Source organism: Hemitrygon akajei, chromosome 4 (genome assembly GCF_048418815.1).
Source record: "Hemitrygon akajei chromosome 4, sHemAka1.3, whole genome shotgun sequence".
NCBI classification, from domain to species: domain Eukaryota; kingdom Metazoa; phylum Chordata; class Chondrichthyes; order Myliobatiformes; family Dasyatidae; genus Hemitrygon; species Hemitrygon akajei.
In genome coordinates, this window is record NC_133127.1 from 126,448,810 (window position 1) to 126,468,096 (window position 19,287).

The 19,287-nt window shown below is 39.1% G+C and overlaps 1 protein-coding gene across 5 annotated transcripts in view; it reads left to right on the forward strand.

Annotated features, from left to right (window-relative positions):
* The window catches only part of poglut2 (protein O-glucosyltransferase 2), an 84,909-nt gene that overhangs the window by 23,526 nt on the left and 42,096 nt on the right, over positions 1-19,287 (forward strand). For all 5 annotated transcript variants that reach the window (XM_073043230.1, XM_073043227.1, XM_073043229.1 and 2 more), the window contains exons 3-4: positions 5,624-5,829; positions 17,328-17,405. In XM_073043230.1, coding sequence (XP_072899331.1) covers positions 5,624-5,829; positions 17,328-17,405 — 284 coding nt within the window. The remainder of the gene's footprint in view (positions 1-5,623; positions 5,830-17,327; positions 17,406-19,287) is intronic.

A 19,287-nucleotide genomic window follows, 5' to 3' on the forward strand; every position in this document is an offset into this window, starting at 1 on the left:
GCTTCAGGATTCGCACCACCAGGTTCAAGAACAGTTATTACCCCTCAACCATCCAGCTCATGAACAAAAGGGGAAAGCTACGCTCACTTAAGGACTCATTTACGGACTTTGTTATATTATTTCATGGTTCTTATTTATTGCTATTTATTTATTTCTGCATTGGCACAGTTTGTTTACAGCCCTCGCAATCTGCGCAGACTATGATCTTCCAGTGAGGAAGTCGAAGATCCAGATGTAGAATGAAGTAGCTCTGTTTTGGAGCTTTTTGATCAGAACAGTAGGAACGATTGTTAAGTGCTGAGCTGTAGACAATAAATAGCAACCTGATCTAAGTTTATTGTCCAGGTGATTCAAGGCCGCATGAAGAGCCAGTGAGATCGCATTTGCTAGAGACCTATTATACATGGACCTATTTTTTGGCATCTCTGCATTCAAAGACTAAAAGTAAATTTATTATCAAAGTACATATATGTCACTATATACAACCCTGAGACATACTCAGTAAATCCAATAATCATAATGGACTCAACGAAAGACCATGACAACAGGGTAGACAAACAACCAATGTGCAAAAGACAACAAACTGCAAATACAAAAGAAAAAATAAATAGCAATAATAATAAATAGGCAATTAATATCTTGAACATGAGATTAAGTGTCTTTGAAAGTGAGCCCATAAGTTGTGGGAACAGTTGTGGCAAGCGAAGTTGAGTGAAGTTATCCCCATTGGTTCAAGAGGGGTAATAACTGTTCTTGAATCTGGTGGTGAGACCTGAGGCTTCTGAACTTTCTTCCTAATGGTAGCAGCGAGAATAAGTCTGACCTGGGTGGTAGGAGTTCCTGATGATGGATGCTGCTTTCCTGTGGTTATGCTCCATATAGATGTGCTCAGTGGTGGGGAGGGCTTTAGCATTGATGAACTGGGCATATTACTATTTTTTGTAGGATTTTCCATTCAAGGGCATTGATGTTTCTGTTCCAGGCTATAATGAAACTAGTCAAGATACTCTTCACCACACATTTTTAGAAGTTAGCCAAAGTTTTGGATGTCATGCCAAATCTTCGCAAACTTCTAAGGAAGTAGAGATCATACTGTCCTTCCTTCATAATTGCATTTAAGTTCTAGGCCCAGGACAAGTCATCTGAAAGGATAACACTGAGGAATTTAAAGTTGCTAACCCTCTCCACCTCTGATCCCCTGATGAGGACTGGCTCATGGACCTCTGGTTTCCTCTTTTTGAAGTCAATAATCAGCTCCTTGGTCTTGATGATGTTGAATGAGAGGTTGTGGTATTACTCAGCCAGATTTTCAATCTCCCTTCTGTATGCTAATTTGTCACCACCTTTTGATTTGGTCAACAACAGTGGTGTCATCAGCAAACTTAAATATGGCATTGGAGCTGTGCTTAGCCACACAGTCATAGGTATAAAGTAAGTAGAGCAGGGGGCTAAGCACACAACCTTGTGGTGCACCATTGTTGATGGAGATGGTGGAGGAGATGTTGCCAATCTTGTACTGACTAGGGTCTGCAAGTGAGGAAATCGAAGATCCAGTTGCACAAGGAGGTATTGAGGCCAAGGTCTTGGAGCTTATTGATTAGTTTTGAAGGGATGATGGTATTGAATGCAGGTTCTAGTTGATAAAGAGCATTCTGGTGTATACATCTTTTTGGTCCAGATGTTCCAGGATTGAGTGAAGAGCCAATGAAATAGCATCTGCTGTGGATCTGTTATACTGGTAGGCAAACTGAAGCAAATCCAAGTTGCAAGAGTTCATATGTTTCATCACTAACCTCTCAAAACACTTCATCACAGTGAATATAAGTGCTGCTGGACAATAGTCATTGAGGCAGGTTGCCACGTTCTTCATGGGCATCGATATAATTGAAGCCTGCTTGAAGCTAGTGGGCGCCTTAGACTGCTGAAACAACAGGTTAAAGATCTCAGTGAACACTCCAGCCATTTGATCAGTACAGGTCTTTAGTACTCATCCTTGTACACCATCTGGTCTGGATGTTTTCTGTGGCTTCACACCCTCTTGAAGGATGCTCTCGGACACTGAAATCAAATCATCTTTTCCGGCTGTGGGGGTACGTGAAGGTCCCTCCATTTTGTGGTGGTCAAAATGAGCTTAGCAGGCATTGAGCTCTTCTGGAAGTAAATCTCTCTGAAATCAAAGTGTCATTTGATTTCACTTTGTAAGAGATAATAGCATTCAGCTGTTAGATGCATCACAGTCATAGAATCATAAAGTTGTACATCACAGAAACAACCCCTTTGGCCCAGTTTTATCTTTATTTATCAACCCCCTCCCTCTCCCCCCCTTCTCTCCTCCCATGGAATAGACCCTTGTTGCACCGCCCAATTTAACCTGAGCCTAGTCCAGCACAATTTATAATGATCAATTAACCTATGGTACCTCTTTGGAATATGGGAGGAAACCGGAGGACCCAGAGAAAATCCATGCATTCTACAGGGAAGACGCACAGAGAACACCAGGCTTGAAATGTGAACATTGATATCCTGGGCAGTAATAATGCATAGGAGAGTTTAGGATAGAAGGACATCCCTTTACAACAAAGATAAGGAGGAACTTCTTTGGCCAGAGGGTGGTGAATCTGTGGAATTCATTGCTACAGATGGCTGTAGAGGCCAAGTTATTGGGTATGTTTCAAGTGGAGAATGGTAGGTTCTTAATTAGTCAGGGCATCATAGGTTATGGGGAGAAAGCAGGAGAATTGGGAAAATAAATCAGCCAGTATTGAATGGTGTAGCAGACTTGATAGGCCTAATAGCCCAGTTGTGCTCCTATGTCTTTTTAAGCACTGTATTGTGCCGCCACTATCACTTCATTTGGGAACTTGTTACATATATCCACACACATTTTAGGTGAAACTTGTCTATCAAACCTTTATATTTATTTCTTTTCACCTTTAAACTCCAGTTGTTGACTCTCCCACTGTGGGCAAAGACTGATAAAAATGTGTCGTTTTCCAACAGATCATCACCTCTGCCAGTTCTGGTAACATTTCCTGCAAATATAAATGAACATCTTAGTGTTTGATTTAACTGTGTTGCGTAGGAATAATCAATACCAAGTATACTTTTAGAAGAGGTATTAAAAGGCATGCATACTTTATCAAAGGCATTCCAACTTAGCACAATCTTTTTAAGGCCATGCAGTCCATCTTCATTGTTTTAATATATTTGTTGATCGTTCATATCAAAATAAAAAAAAGCTGAGATTTGTAAGTAGAGTTGGTTGAAGCATAAGAGCTTATCTCAGATCAAGTTAAGGAGTAGGGTAATTCAGATTTATTACAGTGCTGACATTAAAACTAATTGAAGGATGTATATGTTAAATATGTTTTATGCAAGTAACTCTTCCCAAATTAGATAAATTGAAAGATTATTTGATGTAGAAAGAAGCAGATCAGAAATATGTGACCACACATTTTAATTCCACGTCCCATTCCCATTCTGATATGTCTATCCATGGCCTCCTCTACTGTCAAAATGAATCCAAATGAATCCAAACTCAGGTTGGAGGAACAACTCCTTATATACCGGCTGGGTAGCCTCCAACCTGATGGCATGAACATTGACTTCTCTAACTTCCGTTATTACCCCTCCTCCCCTTCTTACCCCATCCCTGACATATTTAGTTGTTTTTTCTTCTCTCTCTTTGCCCATCACTCTGCCTGTTCTCCATCTCCCTCTGGTGCTTCCCCCCCTTTCTTTCTCCCGAGGCCTCCCGTCCCATGATCCTTTCCCTTCTCCAGCTCTGTATCACTTTCGCCAATCACCTTTCCAGCTCTTAGCTTCATCCCACCCCCTCCAGTCTTCTCCTATCAGATAGATAGATAGATACTTTATTCATCCCCATGGGGAAATTCAACATTTTTTTCCAATGTCCCATACACTTGTTGTAGCAAAAACTCATTACATACAATACTTAACTCAGTAATAATATGATATGCATCTAAATCACTAACTCAAAAAGCATTAATAATAGCTTTAAAAAAAAAGTTCTTAAGTCCTGGCAGTTGAATTGTAAAGCATTCCCCCCCCCCCCCCCCCCACTATTTTCAAATCTCTTACTATCTTTCCTTTCAGTTAGTCCTGATGAAGGGTCTTGGCCCGAAACGTCGACAGTGCTTCTCCTTATAGATGCTGCCTGTCCTGCTGTGTTCCACCAGCATTTTGTGTGGGAAATTATGCTGTTATTGGTTTCTTGAATGATATTTATGTCCACCGAAGATGAATCTCTGCATCCACTGCAAGTTGTGGTGGAACTGTGCATTTGGAGGTACATCATGAGCATAATATCAACCACATCTCAAATTGCTCTGATTGACAGCCTGAATAGGATTAAAATCAAGGGAAGTTTAAGACATGTACTTTAATATCAATTTTCACGTTACCTAGATTAAATTTTATCTAGATTATAGTGCATAAAACTATGATTAATTTACTGTCTGAGTCATTCTCCATACTTTAGTGAGTAGGCATTTATAAAATTCACTCCTGCATGAATAATGCAGACAAACATACATTTGAAATGCAATATATAAAACCTCTCTACATTATGCTATGTATAGTGCATTTTGAAAGTTTATAGCGTAGTGGCTTAAGAAAGCGACAGACCATAACCTCTCAAGGGTAATTATGAAGTCAATAAATGCTGGCATTGGCAGTGATGTCCATATCCTGCATTAAAGTACACTTGTTTTCAAATCAGGCATTTAGCACAACATAGTATTTAGTATTTACAGGAGCAGATCATTCAAATTATATTTACTAATTTGATTGTATGCCTTTAGTTCTCTTTTTCCTTCAGTGATATATCTGTTCCCGCTGTAATTTTAAATGTTGATGTTGTTTCTACTACACCACTATCCATGAAAGTGAATCCCATTGTCTTACAACTTTCATGTGGCTGTGTCTTAATTCAGAAATTCCTTTCTCTCCAAACTCACTTCAATCTACCTGCTACCTTAGATTTAGATATCTATATTATATGTAATCTGTTCTCCAAAAATGAAAAAATATATATACAATATGTAAATTTTCATTTGTATTTTCTCATACCAGTAACCTTGTGTTGAATCTACTGTATTTTTTTAAAAGTTCCATAACTTCTAAGTCCAACGTTGTTAATTTTCTCCCAACTGAGGTTTGGTTAGTAACTCCTATAAACTTACCGTAACCTATTGTTTATGCACCATATCTGTTAAGAAAACAAAATAAAATTTCAATGGCCTTTTCTTCTCAGTCTATTAACGAGTTGTTGTTTTTCTTTTGCTATCATTTTTGGTGATTTTTGTACACATTTACATTCAGTGTTTCATTTGTTGCATTAAAAATTAGCTAGATCCTGTGCATCTATTTCTCCATCTGATCTTTAAATAGCTTACCCTGACTAATGCTCCTTAGTTGTTGAGAGAAAACAACATTTGTGTATCTGCCTTGACAATCCCACACCTTCTAGATTACAATGCTTTCTTATGGGATTTTTAAAAAAGATATAATGCTGTGTTTGCTTTATCTGGTTCAACTTTTTATTGTTTATATTTTATTTAGGAGGTTGGTGGCAGTAGTAAATGAATGTTTCCCTTTGCAGGCTATGTGTACCATGAATCCTGCAACTGTGCACAAGAAGATGGAAGCAAATGGTACAAGGATATGCAGTGTCCTCTGTCTTTTCCACAGATTCAACGAGATTTGGCTCATTTTCCTTTTGTCGATCCAGATCGCAATGCTGTAGAAATTGCAAAAAGATTTGGCCAAAGACAAAGTCTGTGCCATTACACAATAAAAGATAATAAGGTACTTTGTGCTTGATTATATCTGCAGGTTTAACACTGGTAGCAAATATACAAAGAAAATTTGAGAAAGTAGTTGCAACTTTTAATTTAAGCAATAATGTATTCTCTAATGTATTTATTGGGAAACTAGGTAGTGTCCACATGTGGAATGTCATTTATAGACAAATGCTATCTTTTATGTGATAAATATTTAATGCAAAATAAAGGTGCTGAGACAGTTAATACCTGAGGTGAACCAACCAGGAAACAATAGTGCTTCCTGATTGTGAGATTGCTTTCCATGAAATTCCAGATCTTTTGAAAGGCACAATAAATTTCAGATTCCAACTGGCACCCCTTATAAGACAAGTGAGCTTTACTTAATAGAGGTCATGATTGTGTGCCTCCTCAATGAGTCAGACTGGAACTTTAGGCTAAAGTATTTAAAAATAACTAATATGAAAATATATATATAACAATTAAAATCTAGTAGGATGAGAATTCATATGTACTTGGTGTTAATTTTTAGTGCTGGGAGTTTGTCAATATTAAGGCTTGCCATAACATTGAAAGGAGTTTTAGTTGGGGTGATGGGCATAGGAAGAAGTAGAGAAGGAAAGAGTAGGGGGTTTCAGGAAAAGTTTTTTTTTTGCATAGAGTGATGGGTGTGTGGAACATGCTACCAGGGGAGGTGGTGGAGACAGATACATTAGGGACATTTAAGAGACTCTTCGACACATGGGTGAAAGGAAAATGGAAGGCTGTACAGCGTGGGGGGGGGGGGGGAGAGATTAGATTAATCTCAGGTTAAAATGTCAGTGTATCATTGTGAGTCGAAGACCCTGTACTGCTGCACTGTTCTATGTTCTACATGTTATTTCCTTCATCTGAGTCATTTATATAAATTGTAAAAGACTGCCACATCAGTTCCTGAGGCACACCATTCATTTCATTTTCCCAACTAGAAAAAGGTCATCTCCCTATTTCCCGTTAGCAGGCAATCATTTATCCATCCCATTTTGTTATCTCTTGTATCATTAGCTTTCATTTTCCACAATGACCTTCGATGCTATAGCTCGTGAAATGCCTTCTAGAAATTTAAATTCATACTAGTTCTATTTTTACCAACAGCTGTAAGTCTGTTTTATCTATTAGTCAGAAAATATACAAAAATCACTTAGATTGGTAACCATACCTCCACAGTATTGTAATAAATGGCATCAAAAGCACGTAAAAGAAAGAAAAATGACTAAAACTGAAGGGTGAGGACATGCTTTGCCATTCATAGGGACAAATGTATGTACTTAACTCACATTCCTAAATTTAATAATATTATGGCAGTTTATTTTTTTTCTCTTCATAAGTCAGGCATTTGTAACCTGGGTGTAGGAGCCAAGTGTCCGTTTTCTGTCTGTGTTGTATTTTGTGGTGCATTTATTCTGGTAATCTGTTACGTGGTTCGGTTTATGGTAGAAGCAAATGAGTATAGTTACGTATTATTGCTTGGTCTCGGTAGTTTGGTTGAGAGGGGGTAAGCCATGGGGTAATTTTTTTTGTTGACTGCTATCATTACACTTAGTATCGTGTAGTTAAATTGCTAATTTAGTTTGGCCACTTACTATGCCAATTGGAACACTTAGTTATGCCAATTGAGATGACATTGGATCGCTAACTTAGTTACTTCACTGATTTGAATGCTATATCATTAATTTTAGTTTTGTTAGTTCTTTATCAATACAAGATTGTTTGTCCCTGCTGGTTTTATAATAAAGGATCGAACGTACCTTTTACGATTTGGAAATTCATTATTTGGAAGTGCGTCATACAGTGTCGATTACCCTGATTTAGTCTCTCAGCAGTTTCGGTTTATTCTGTCAAGTTACATTTTGCCAAAAGATATCTAGTTATACCAAACAAACACCAGTCTACGGCAAACGATTGCCTTGGACCCATTGATGAAATTGGAATCGCAACACTGAAAGCAACACGTCAGAAATTCTTTCAGCTTGCGGCAAGTAAATGACTTTTTGTTGATTCATGCTGTGTATTTGTGGTTTGAATGCAGTTTTGAATGGTCAGCGCTGTCCATCCATTATGGACCGTTGCTTGATTATGTGATGCTTGCCTGAGGCTCCGTTGCCTTGCTTTATTGAAGTGCCGAAGTATTCTGGTTGCTGATGTTTGAATTGAAGGCTGTTTGTACAGTCTGGTTTAAGCACTGTGGATGTGCGGACAGTTTGCTGCCTATGTTTATTGAATCAAATATTGACAGTGCTGCAGGCAAGCAAAGAGCTAATTGCCAGTCACTCAACTTGCGAAAGTAATGTGAGTGTATCGAAATGTGAAATTGATGCCAATGACTGCAGATGGGGTTTGCAAAAGAGAAGTTAAACTTACTTTGAAAGCTTTAGCAGGTAAAATCAAAAGTTTTTAAAAGGAATATAAAACAAATGCAAACAATCTTATGGCAAATAAGGAAAATGCCTTACAAGTGCAATCTCATCTTGAGGACTTGACTAGTCTCTGTAAAGCTGTTGCTAAGCAACATCACATGTTGATCTCACTACTTCCCAAAGTCGGGCAGGAAAAACAGAACCAGCGCTTTTCAAACATTGGATGCCTTAGTAGTACACTCATAGAGGATGCGAAACAATGCTTGACGCAGGCATGTTCCATTGAAGGTTATGTTGAATATATGTCTCATCTTCCATCAGTGTTTCTCAAATTCCAAGGCATGTTTTGACTACACATATAGCAGAGGACCCACAGGATGACATAGACGCAAGCAACAGTGTGGCAAATGTCAATGCTTCAATTACTGATGCAGACATCTTCTGTTTCTAATACCTCCTCTGCGCGCATTAAAATAGAGGCTGATTTAGCTGCATTAATCACACGTCAACAATTATTGAAAGACAATCATATCCAACACTCGAAGAGCTCATAGGGACATTCACTTACAGCACGGAAGTACTTGTTTCAGACAATAGGTGTCAGAATATTATTGTTGATGTTATGAGGAAGCAAAGTGAAATAACCTTATTGGCACAACAACAATGCATTTCATCTTCGCCTAAAAGAGAGATTAAAATCTTCAATGGTGATCCATTGTAGTATCACGCATTCTTGAGGGCTTTTGAAAATAGTGTTGAAGTCAAGACTGACTATAGTGACTGCCTCTATTTCCTTGAACAATATACTAGGGGTCATCCTAGAGAACTTGTCAGAAGTTGACAGCATGTCGATCCTAAGAAAGGATACGTAAAAACTAAGGCTTTACTGCAAGAACGTTTTGATATTGAATGGAAAATTGCATCTGCTTTCATGCAAAAGGCTCTTTCTTGGGTACTATTATGTCTGAAGACGTGAAACCTCTTCAAGATTACAGTCTTTTTCTTAGAGGCTGTTGCAATGCCAGGGAAGAAGCGCAGTACGTGCGTGAGCTGGACATGCCTGCAAATATATCTATTGTTATAAAGAAATTGCCCTATATGATTAGGAATAAATGGAGAATGATGATCTGCAAACTGCAAGAAAGGCACAACCATAAGACTACTTTTGCTGACTTTGTTGATTTTATTGAAAGGCAAGTAAAGATTGTAACAGACCTGTATTTGGGAATCTACAGGATGTTCCATCGCTGGCAATAAACAACGGTGTGAACAAAACTAAGTCACAACTTCATTCTAAGGTTAAAGGAAACAACTTTGCCTCTACTGTGGCCCCTGTGAGAAATAAAGGTGAAACTGAACCTGGAACTAGTGGAAAGGAAATGGTCTCGCCTGCCAGAAGGGTTTGTCTGATCTGTGAGGGTGAACACACATTGGATTCATGCCCACAGCTGGAGAAAAGAGTTCATAGTGAGAAGCTTGCCTTTCTAAAGGAAAATGTCTGCTTTGGCTGTTTGTGTACAGGACACATCAGCAAGGATTGCATCCCAGCATAATTCGTATTCACTCCAATGAAAAGAGTGCAGAATCAAAACAAGCCGTGAAAGAATCAGGCACAGCAGTGAGTAGTGCCCTGGTATCTAATTGCCTTAGGTACTGATGATCATGATTGTAAACTTCCGGTAGTTCCAGTACAAGCGAAGTCTAAGAAGGATAATGAAACAGTGGTTACGAAGTACAGCAGTGTTCTGCACAGAGGGTTTCAAGAACAATCTCTTACGCACATTGGGTCAAGAGAAGATCATGAATAGCTACATTGTCTACTTTGTTTCAGGATTGGAAGTGGCTGGTTTAGATGGTGAAAACTATTGTGAACTACCTATTATGTATGCACAGGAAAGTATGCCTGTCCACAGAGGGAACGCTCCATGGCAGAGGGATCTCCAGAGATGGTCTCATCTAAAACATGTCCATTTCTCAGACAGTTAACAGGATCTCAGTTTTAAACTTGGATGAGCTTTGGCAGTGGCAGTTCGATACAAACTTCCCTGAGTACAGTCAGGATGCACAACTTGGTTTGTCAAGAGAAGATCTTTCAAGCAGGCTCCAATTGTAGTGGTGCCCAAGAAGAGCATGGTGACCTGTCTAAATGACTAACGCCCAGTGACACATACACCCACAGTGATAAAGTGTTTTGAGAGGCAGGTATTGAAGCATATCATGTCCTGTCGGAATGGCGACTTGGATCTGCTCCAATTTGCCTACTGAAGCAACAGGTCTACAGCAGATGCTATCTTGTTGGCTCTTCGCACACAACTCTGGAACCTGTGGACAGCATAGATACATACATCAGGATGCTCTTTGTTGATTACAGCTCAGCATTTAATACCATCACCCCCTCAAAACTAATCAGTAAACTCCGAGACCTGGGCCTTAATACACTCTTGTGCAATTGGATCCTGAATTTCCTCACTTATAGACCCCAGTCAGTTCAGATTGGCAAAAACATCTCCTCCACAATCTCCATCAATACAGGAGCATCACAGGGGTGTGTACTTAGCCCCCTGCTTTACTTGCTTTACACTTGTGTGCCTAAGTACAGCTCCAACAAAATATACAAGTTTGCTGATGACACCACTATTGTGGGCTGTATCAAAGTGGGTGATGAATCAGCATACAGGCGGGAGACCTAAAACTTGGCTGAGTAGTGTAGTAATAACAACGTCTTACTTAATGTCAATAAGACCAAAGAACTAATTGTAGACTTCAGGAGAGGGACTTCAGTAGACTTCATGAGCCAGTATTCATCAGAGGAGCAGAGGTGGAGAGGGTCAGTAACTTTAAATTTCTGGGTGTCACTATCTCAGAGGACCTGTCCTAGACCCATCATATAAATATTACAGCAAAGGAAGCACAACAGTGCCTCTACTTCCTCAGGAGTCTGCAGAGGTTCAGCATGTCATCGAAAACCTTGGCAAACTTTGATAGATGTGTAGTGGAAAGTGTGCTGACTGGCTGCATTACGACCTGGTATGGGAATATACCATACCTTTGAACAGAAAATCCTACAAAAGGTAGTGGATTCGACCTGGTACATCATGGGTAAAAACCCCCCCAACCATTGAGCACATCTACATGAAACACTGTTGTAGAAAACCAATGTCATGGTTTTTTACGGCAGTGCCGTGGATGAACCAGGATGTACGTTGTTTGCTGAAGGCTAGATCTATGGCATTCAAGTCTGGCAAACCAGGTATGACTTATGGAGGGCTATTTCAAGGGCAAAGAGCACGGTGGGCAGAAGCTGCGCTATAAAGATGTGCTCAAGTGCATTATGAAGAACACTGACATGTCAACACCTGGGAGAAAGATGCTTTGGACAGAAGAAGTTGGTGCTGCATTTGTCAAGAAGTCAATCCCAGCTATCAAGGAGAAAAGGCAGAAGAAATATAAAGCAGGTCATGAACGCAGTCATTTGGTGCTAGGCCAGTCAAATCACAAATGCGACCGATGTGGGAGATGGTGCCAATCCAATGCTGGTCTTGTGGCCCATAAACGTGCCTGCAGGGACTAAACTCTCAGCACAGTCAACATCGAAATCGATGGAGAGGCGAAGAGAAGAGATGTATACTGTAATTGAGTTATTTATTATTATTATTATTATTATTATTATTTTAATTTGTTTTTTTCTTCTATATTATTATGTATTGCATTGAACTGCTGCTGCTAAGTTAACAAATTTCACAACACATGCCGGTGATAATAATCCTGATTCCGATTCATCTTTCATCAAAAATCCGTACCACCCAGCCATGCTCTTTTCTCGCTGCTGCCATCGGGTAGAAGTTACAGGAGCCTCAAGACTCACACCATCAGGTTCAAGAACAGTTACTACCCCTCAACCATCAGGCTCTTGAAGAAAAGGGGATAACTACAGTCATTTTAGGACTCATTTAAAAACTCTGTTATATTGTTATTTTGTGCTCATTATTTATTGCTGTTTATTTATATCTGCATTTGTATAGTTTGTTTACAGTTTATAGTTCTGGATGTTTACAGTTTCTAGTTACTGTTCTATAACAGTAACTATAAATTTTACTTTGAACTTTGGTTCACTTTAGAATGGGACATCTCTTTGAAGCAACTTCTCCACCAAGCTGTATCAACTTGGCTCTGTAGAAATACACAGAAGACAATGAAGTTCAGCCATGAGATGGTGGATAAGGTTTTGCATTGCTTCTATGTTGATGACTGCCTTGTGGTAGTGTCCTCTGAGGAAGAAGCAGTGTTTCTCTGTCACGACCTTCCATCAATTTTTGTGCTAAAGGCAGCACTAAAGTGAATAAGCAACAGACGTTATGTGCTAGCTGTGATACCAGAAGAGCAAAGAGCTAAAGTCATGAAGCATCTGGATTTGGATCAAGATATTTCTTTGGTGGAGAGAGTACTGGGTGTGTAATGGTGCATTCAGTCTGATACTTTCAAGTTTAAGATCACAATCCAAGATAGACCACTCACTACAAGGGAGATCCTCTCCACAGTTAGGTTCATCTATGATCCTTGAGAAATCTTGAGTCCAGTGGTGCTACCTGCTAAAAAAAATCCAACAAGATCTATGTAAGGAAGGGTTTGGCTGGGATGACACTATACCAATATCAGTTGCTCATGAGTGGTCCAGTCATAAACAAGAGAAAATCTGCAGGTGCTAGAAACCCAAGCATCACACACAAAATGCTGGAGGAAGTCAGCAGGCCGGGCAGCATCTATGAACAAAAGTACTGTCAGTGTTTCAGGCTGAGACCCTTCATCAGGACTGGAAAAAAAGAGGAGTTAGAGCAAGAAAGTGGGGGGAGGGGAGGAAGAACCACAAGGTGATAGGTGAAACCAGGAGGGGGAAGTAAACAGCTGGGAAGTTGATTGGTGAAAGAGATACAGGGCTGGAGAAGCCATCTTTCCCTCCCCCACCCCCCATTTTCTGCTTTCTGCAGGGATCACTCCTTATGTGACTCCCTTGTCCATTCGTCCCTCCCCACTGATCTCCCTCCTGGCACTATCCCTGCAAGCGGAGCAAGTACTACACCTGCCCCTACACCTCCTCCCTCGCTACTATTCGGGGCTCCAAACAGTCCTTCCAGGTGATGCAACACTTCACCTGAGTCTGCAGGAGTCATCTGCTGTATCCGGTGCTCCTAGTGTGGTCTTCGATATATATCGGTGAGACCCAACACAGACTGGGAGACTGCTTCGCCAAGCACCTATACTCCATCTGCCAGAAAAAGCAAGATCTCCCAGTGGCCACCTATTTTAATTCCACTTCCCATGCCCATTCAGACATGTCAGTCCATGGCTTCAGGTTGGAGGAGCAACACCTTTTACTCCATCTGGGTAGCCTCCAACCTGATTGAATGAACATTGATTTCTTGAACACCTGGTGAAAGCATTCCTGAAGAATGAGATATGGGTGTCAGGGCCTCGTTATCTTCTTCAGCCTGAAAGTGAATGGCTTGTGAGTCCCAATTATTGTGGAGAACTTGTGCCAAATGATTCAGAAGAAAAGAGGAGTGTTGCAATGAATGCCATGCAGATCGAAGAGGACGTGGATGCGGTAACACATACAGTCCATTACTTCTCATCTTGGACCCACTTGAGGAAGACAGTGACCTAGATTCTTAGATTTAAGAACCTGCTTTTCTTTCTTTGTCAGAAAAGGAAGCAATTGAGCATTGCTCTAGCTCAGCATGGAGAGAGAGATTGAGAAGGCCATAGATCAGACTGGCCGAGGTTATCTGTTGGTGGAAGAGCTGAGAAAGGCTGAAATGGAGACTATGGGTTTTGCCAAAGAAAGAGATTTCCATGTGAATTCTCACATTATGGAGGAACATGGGAGAGATTGATCAGGTCTGTGAGAAAAGTCCTCAATTCCAACAGGAAGGTACAAAACTTTGATGAAGAGAGTTTCCACACAAGCCTTTGTGAGGCAGAGACTGTTATCAATGGTCATCCAATTCCTAAAGCATCCTCTGATCCCAATGACTTGGAAGCACTAATACCCAACCATCTGTTGCTTCTGAAGATCTCCCTATCCTTACCACCAGGAGAGTTCCAAAAGGAAGACATTTATGCTCTTCGTAGATGAAAGCAGGTCCAATACATGTCACACTTGTTTTGGAAACGGTGGACCAAGGAGTATTTACCACAGTTACAGGTGCATCAGAAAAGTTCTGTCACATGGGTGGGCTGACGTGGTAGAAGCAAATGAGTGTAGTTACGTTTTCTCACTTGGTCTCAGTTAGTTTACTTTAGACTAGTTGAGAGGAGATAAGCCATGGGGTGATATATTTTTGTTAACCGCTATTATTTTGCTTAATTACATTGCTAATTTAGTTTCATTAGTCATAGATTGTTCGTCTTTTGCTAGTTTGGTAATAAAGAATGAAACGTACCTTTATCAATTTGGAACATTGTTATTTTGGAAGCATGTCATACAGTGTCAGCAAAGCCCAAGTCAGGACCATGATGGGGTATTGTGTTCTTGCCTATATGTGTACGCTGTTAGCGATTCTTTAAAAGCAAGACACCATCTGGGACAGAGTGGCCACTTGGTTATTCCCCATCAACCACTTTTTAAACATTCATTCCCTCCACCACCAGTGCACCAAAGGCAGTGCAGCTACTCACCCAAGCTGCTGTCATGGCACCTCCTAAACCCGCAAACCTTTATCACCTGCAGGTTCCCTTCGAAACTGCACACCACAATGACTTGGGAATCTGTCACTGATGATTTAACCTCTATCCAATTGCAGTTCAGAATATGATCACCAGAAAGATTGCAGCTGTTCACCACCTTGTACGGGTGGTTGGGGGTGGACAACAGATGCTGCCTTTGTCAGTGATGATGACATTTCAAAAATTAATTTTAAAGCTAATCGATAGAATTGGTTATTGAAAACAGATTAGCAGAATAGAAAAAAAAATGCCTTATGATAAATGATAAGTTGATAATTCAATTGAGAATCAATCTGTGTATTTAAAAGTCCAGGAGTCAAATAATGAAAGGCAGAGACTGTATAAGAATAGTTTTATGCTTCAAGATTCAGTGATATCATCTGTCTTGAACAAGGAAAGTTATTTCGAATATTTGAATCAAAATCAGAATCAGGTTTATTATCACTGGCATGTGTCGTGAAATTTGTTAACTTAGCAGCAGTTCAGTGCAATACATAATATAGAAAAAGAAAAAAAATAAATTATAGTATACATATATTGAATAGATTAAAAATCATGCAAAAACAGAAATAATATATATTTAAGAAGTGAGGTAGTGTTCATGGGTTCAATGTTCATTTAGGAATTGGATGGCAGAGGGCAAGAAGTTTTTTCCTGAATTGCTGAGTGTGTGCGCTCAGGCTTCTTTATTTCCTACCTGATGGTAACAGTGAGAAAAGGACGTGCTCTGGGTGCTGGAGGTCCTTAGTAATAGATGCTGCCTTTCTGAGACACTGCTCCTTGTGAATACAAATCAGATTTAAAAATTTTATTTAAAAGAATTTTCAGTTGAGTAATTTTTCAACTCCATTTTTGACAAGGTTTAGATGTTTTTGAATGGCAGAGACATTTAGTATCATAACAATTCTACAATTTTAAAATTTGAAAAACTGGCTGGTGGGTATCAAGGTTTTCCAATGGAGCTTTATGGCTGGGTGTGTTCCACCAGAGCCAACAGCTCAGTGATATATTTGTTCTTTAGACCCCACTGCTGGCACCTGAGGCTAGATAGAGAAACAAGATTAGCCATTTGGCTATGGATGTGTTAAGTTTGGGTGAGTAGTGATAAGCTTCTGGCAATGGTAGTAAAATCTTGGTCTCTTGAATTCTTTCTCTTCTACTGCCATTTTTTTGGGAGAGAGGGGTGATTTCAATTATGTCTCCCTTTTTCTATTTTTGTTTTCATTCCCCTTCCTTTCTTGTCTTTCACTCTTATCTCTTTTTTATCCTTAAAATACATAAATGGAGACAAGATTTATAGATGTAATGGTTGTGGTGGACCTGTTATGTGCTGCGTATCTTTAGACTCTGACCATTGCTGTTCGAGTCACTTTGATTTTTCCTTTAAATACCTCAACATTTTTTTTATCCACCTTACCTCCACTGAAAGGGTATAGCCATGGTGTAAAGACTAGGTGACTATCAGGGATATGGTCACTCAGTCAAAGCAAATAATTGCACATATTCAGCCCGAAACTTGATGGTCTACCAGTACATGGAGATGTCCGTGGGGGAATGCTGCCAACTGGCACATTCTCGGCTGCAGGAGTACATGCTGAGGGACGCACTCAAACTTGATGCAGCCACTGCAAGGGCCCGGTGGGGAAGGACCACAGTCTAGGGTTTTTCTGCCACGGGAGTTGAGGGGCAGGGGGTGGGGTGTATACCCCTGAACAAGGGAATATAAATATGAAATAACAGAGTGCCACGTGGGTGGTGAAAAGTGTGAAAATGTAAAGACTGTAATGGAAGCAGTTGTAAAGGATTGAAAGTCATTGAGTGGTTTATTGTATATAATTTTATTTTTGAATAAAGTATATTTTGTTTAATTTTTAAAAAGTAACATAATATTCCAGTAGACATAATTTAAGAAAAAACAGCCATTTTATAAAATGCATGAGATATGCATAAGCAAACAAAGCAGAAGGATACAGATCAATAACACAAAAACAAATGAACATCAACTCATTAAATACACAACTATTATACATCAAAACATAAAGTGCCAAGTTTATTCTAACTGTACAAATATATCAGTAAAATTCTCATATAGTGCTTATGGCATGTAAGATAATTCAAAGTACTTGATAAGCATTTAGCCAGCAAAACAAGTACCAATTAGTGAGCAAAAGGTTAGAGTTAATTAAAGACAAGATTGAAAAGACGTTTCAGAAGAGCTCTTACAACATGGGGAGTTTTAAGTAGGTGAGGTAACTCAAAGCACTGCAATCAATGGTAAAGTAATGTAGAATATTCAAAGGGTATGCAAGCAATGACGGCTGTTATGTAGCACTTTTCAAAGTTTATAATATGAATTAAATTTAATGAAATTTGATTTTTGTTTTAATCATATAAAATATTTTAGGTTTACGTGAAGACATTTGGAGAACATGTTGGCTTTCGGATTTTCATGGATTCCATTTTGTTGTCTCTGACTCGGAAGGCAAGTAGTTTTGTCGGTGTATTTAAATACATTTTAGAAATCATATATTCTTAGATTAGTTTAATATTTGAAAGCAATATTCTGTTGTTGCACTGTGCCTCTGTTCTACATTCAAACCTTACTCCAGAGACAGTAAGTGAAATCCTAGCGGAGTGCTGTAATGCCAGATAAAACACTAAACCCTTTCATGATGATATAAGAATTATGGCACTTTTGGAAGAAGAATTGAGAGTTCCTTTGATGTGCTAACCATACCTATCTTTCTGTCCTCATCTTGCTACAAAATGTGTGGTGTTTTGTATATTACTGAAAAATATTTTGGGATGTCCTGTGGATATTGAAGGTTTTCCATAGCAGTGAAGATTAGCTTTTATCCAGATTTCTATAGTCCTTTGCAAAGCACAACTGGGAATTTAAGTTTTGTTTTACTTGGAGGTGAATCATTCAAAGCATCAGTGACTGATTTTAATCTGTTGTATTCAGTGTTAACATTTATTTGTGATATTTCCCATTTTGCATGGATACTAATATTATCTTGGTACAGGTTGGAGCGCTCTTTATCTGAAATGCTTGGGGCTGGTCGTGTTTCGATTTAAGGATTTTTTTCACATCTTGGAATATTTGCATCTATATAATGGGAAAACTTGGGAATAGAACTGAAGTCTAAACACAAAAATCTTTATATCACTGAGGTACCACCTGTTCCTATAAAGATAATTATTTTCCAGATTTATTTTAGATTTACAGCATCTGCAATATTTTTTATTTTTAAATTTTGTTCCTATGAGTCCCAGTGTACTTTGGTCTCTCCTTGGATTTGCAACTACCCACATGCCCATTTTCCCTCCTCCACTTTCCACTCTTCCTCCTGTTCATTGTGTTGAAGGCTTATACTAACGAGTTACATTTTTAAAGGATTTGGGACAGCAGATAGTTAAGTGCAGATGGGCTAGTCTTTGTGTTGTTTTCCTGTAGGTAGTGGATCTTAAGCAATTAACAGATTATAATAATAATGCCCAAACACTTTCGGTGCTCTTTGATGTATTATCAATATTTAATTTATCTTCCTTTTCTGGTCTAAGTAACAGGAGATTTAAAACTAGAAGCGTACTAGATGCGTTTTACAACATGGAAAGTTTGCTATCAGAAAGGATAGAGATAATAAACACTTCATTTCAGTCAAATCAGAGAACCCAGTGATGTGGAACATTTGATGTAATACTTATTTTGTTTTATCATGGAAAGCCAAATTTCACAAAATGAAGGAAAGGGTGCCAGTAAATGCAGTGGATTTGTATAAAACACTTGAAGAATTTGTGTTAAATCATCTGTCACAAAATATTTGCTTCATAAAAAATGAAGCTGTTCATTTGTAAACACAAGAAGCTTTGCAGATGCTGGAAATCCAGATTAACACACACACAAAATGCTGGGAGAATTCAGCAGGTCAGGCAGCATCTATGGAAAGGTAGAGTCAACATTTTGGGCCGAAACCATTCGTCAGTACATTTGTAAAAACTGAATATCCAGTTTGGGTCACAAGGGGGCAGTGTTGTACTCTGATATGTGCTATGATAGTAAGTACTTAGCAAAGATTACTTTTGCTTCTGAGAAATGCAAGTGTTCACATGGACTTCCATTGCAAAATAGGTAGCATGACAGGCCTTCCAGATTAGTATTTCTGTTTCTTTTGCTTTTATTCTGTAAGAATATTGAGACAGTAGGTAATAAGAGAATATGATAAGAACATTTCTATGAACTGTCTTGCGATAGTTAATGTAGAATATCCCAAGACACTTCACAAAAGTGTAATGACAGAAATCTGGGTTGAGCCAAAGATGGAGACTAAAAGCTTGGTGACATATCTGATAGAAGAAAGGTG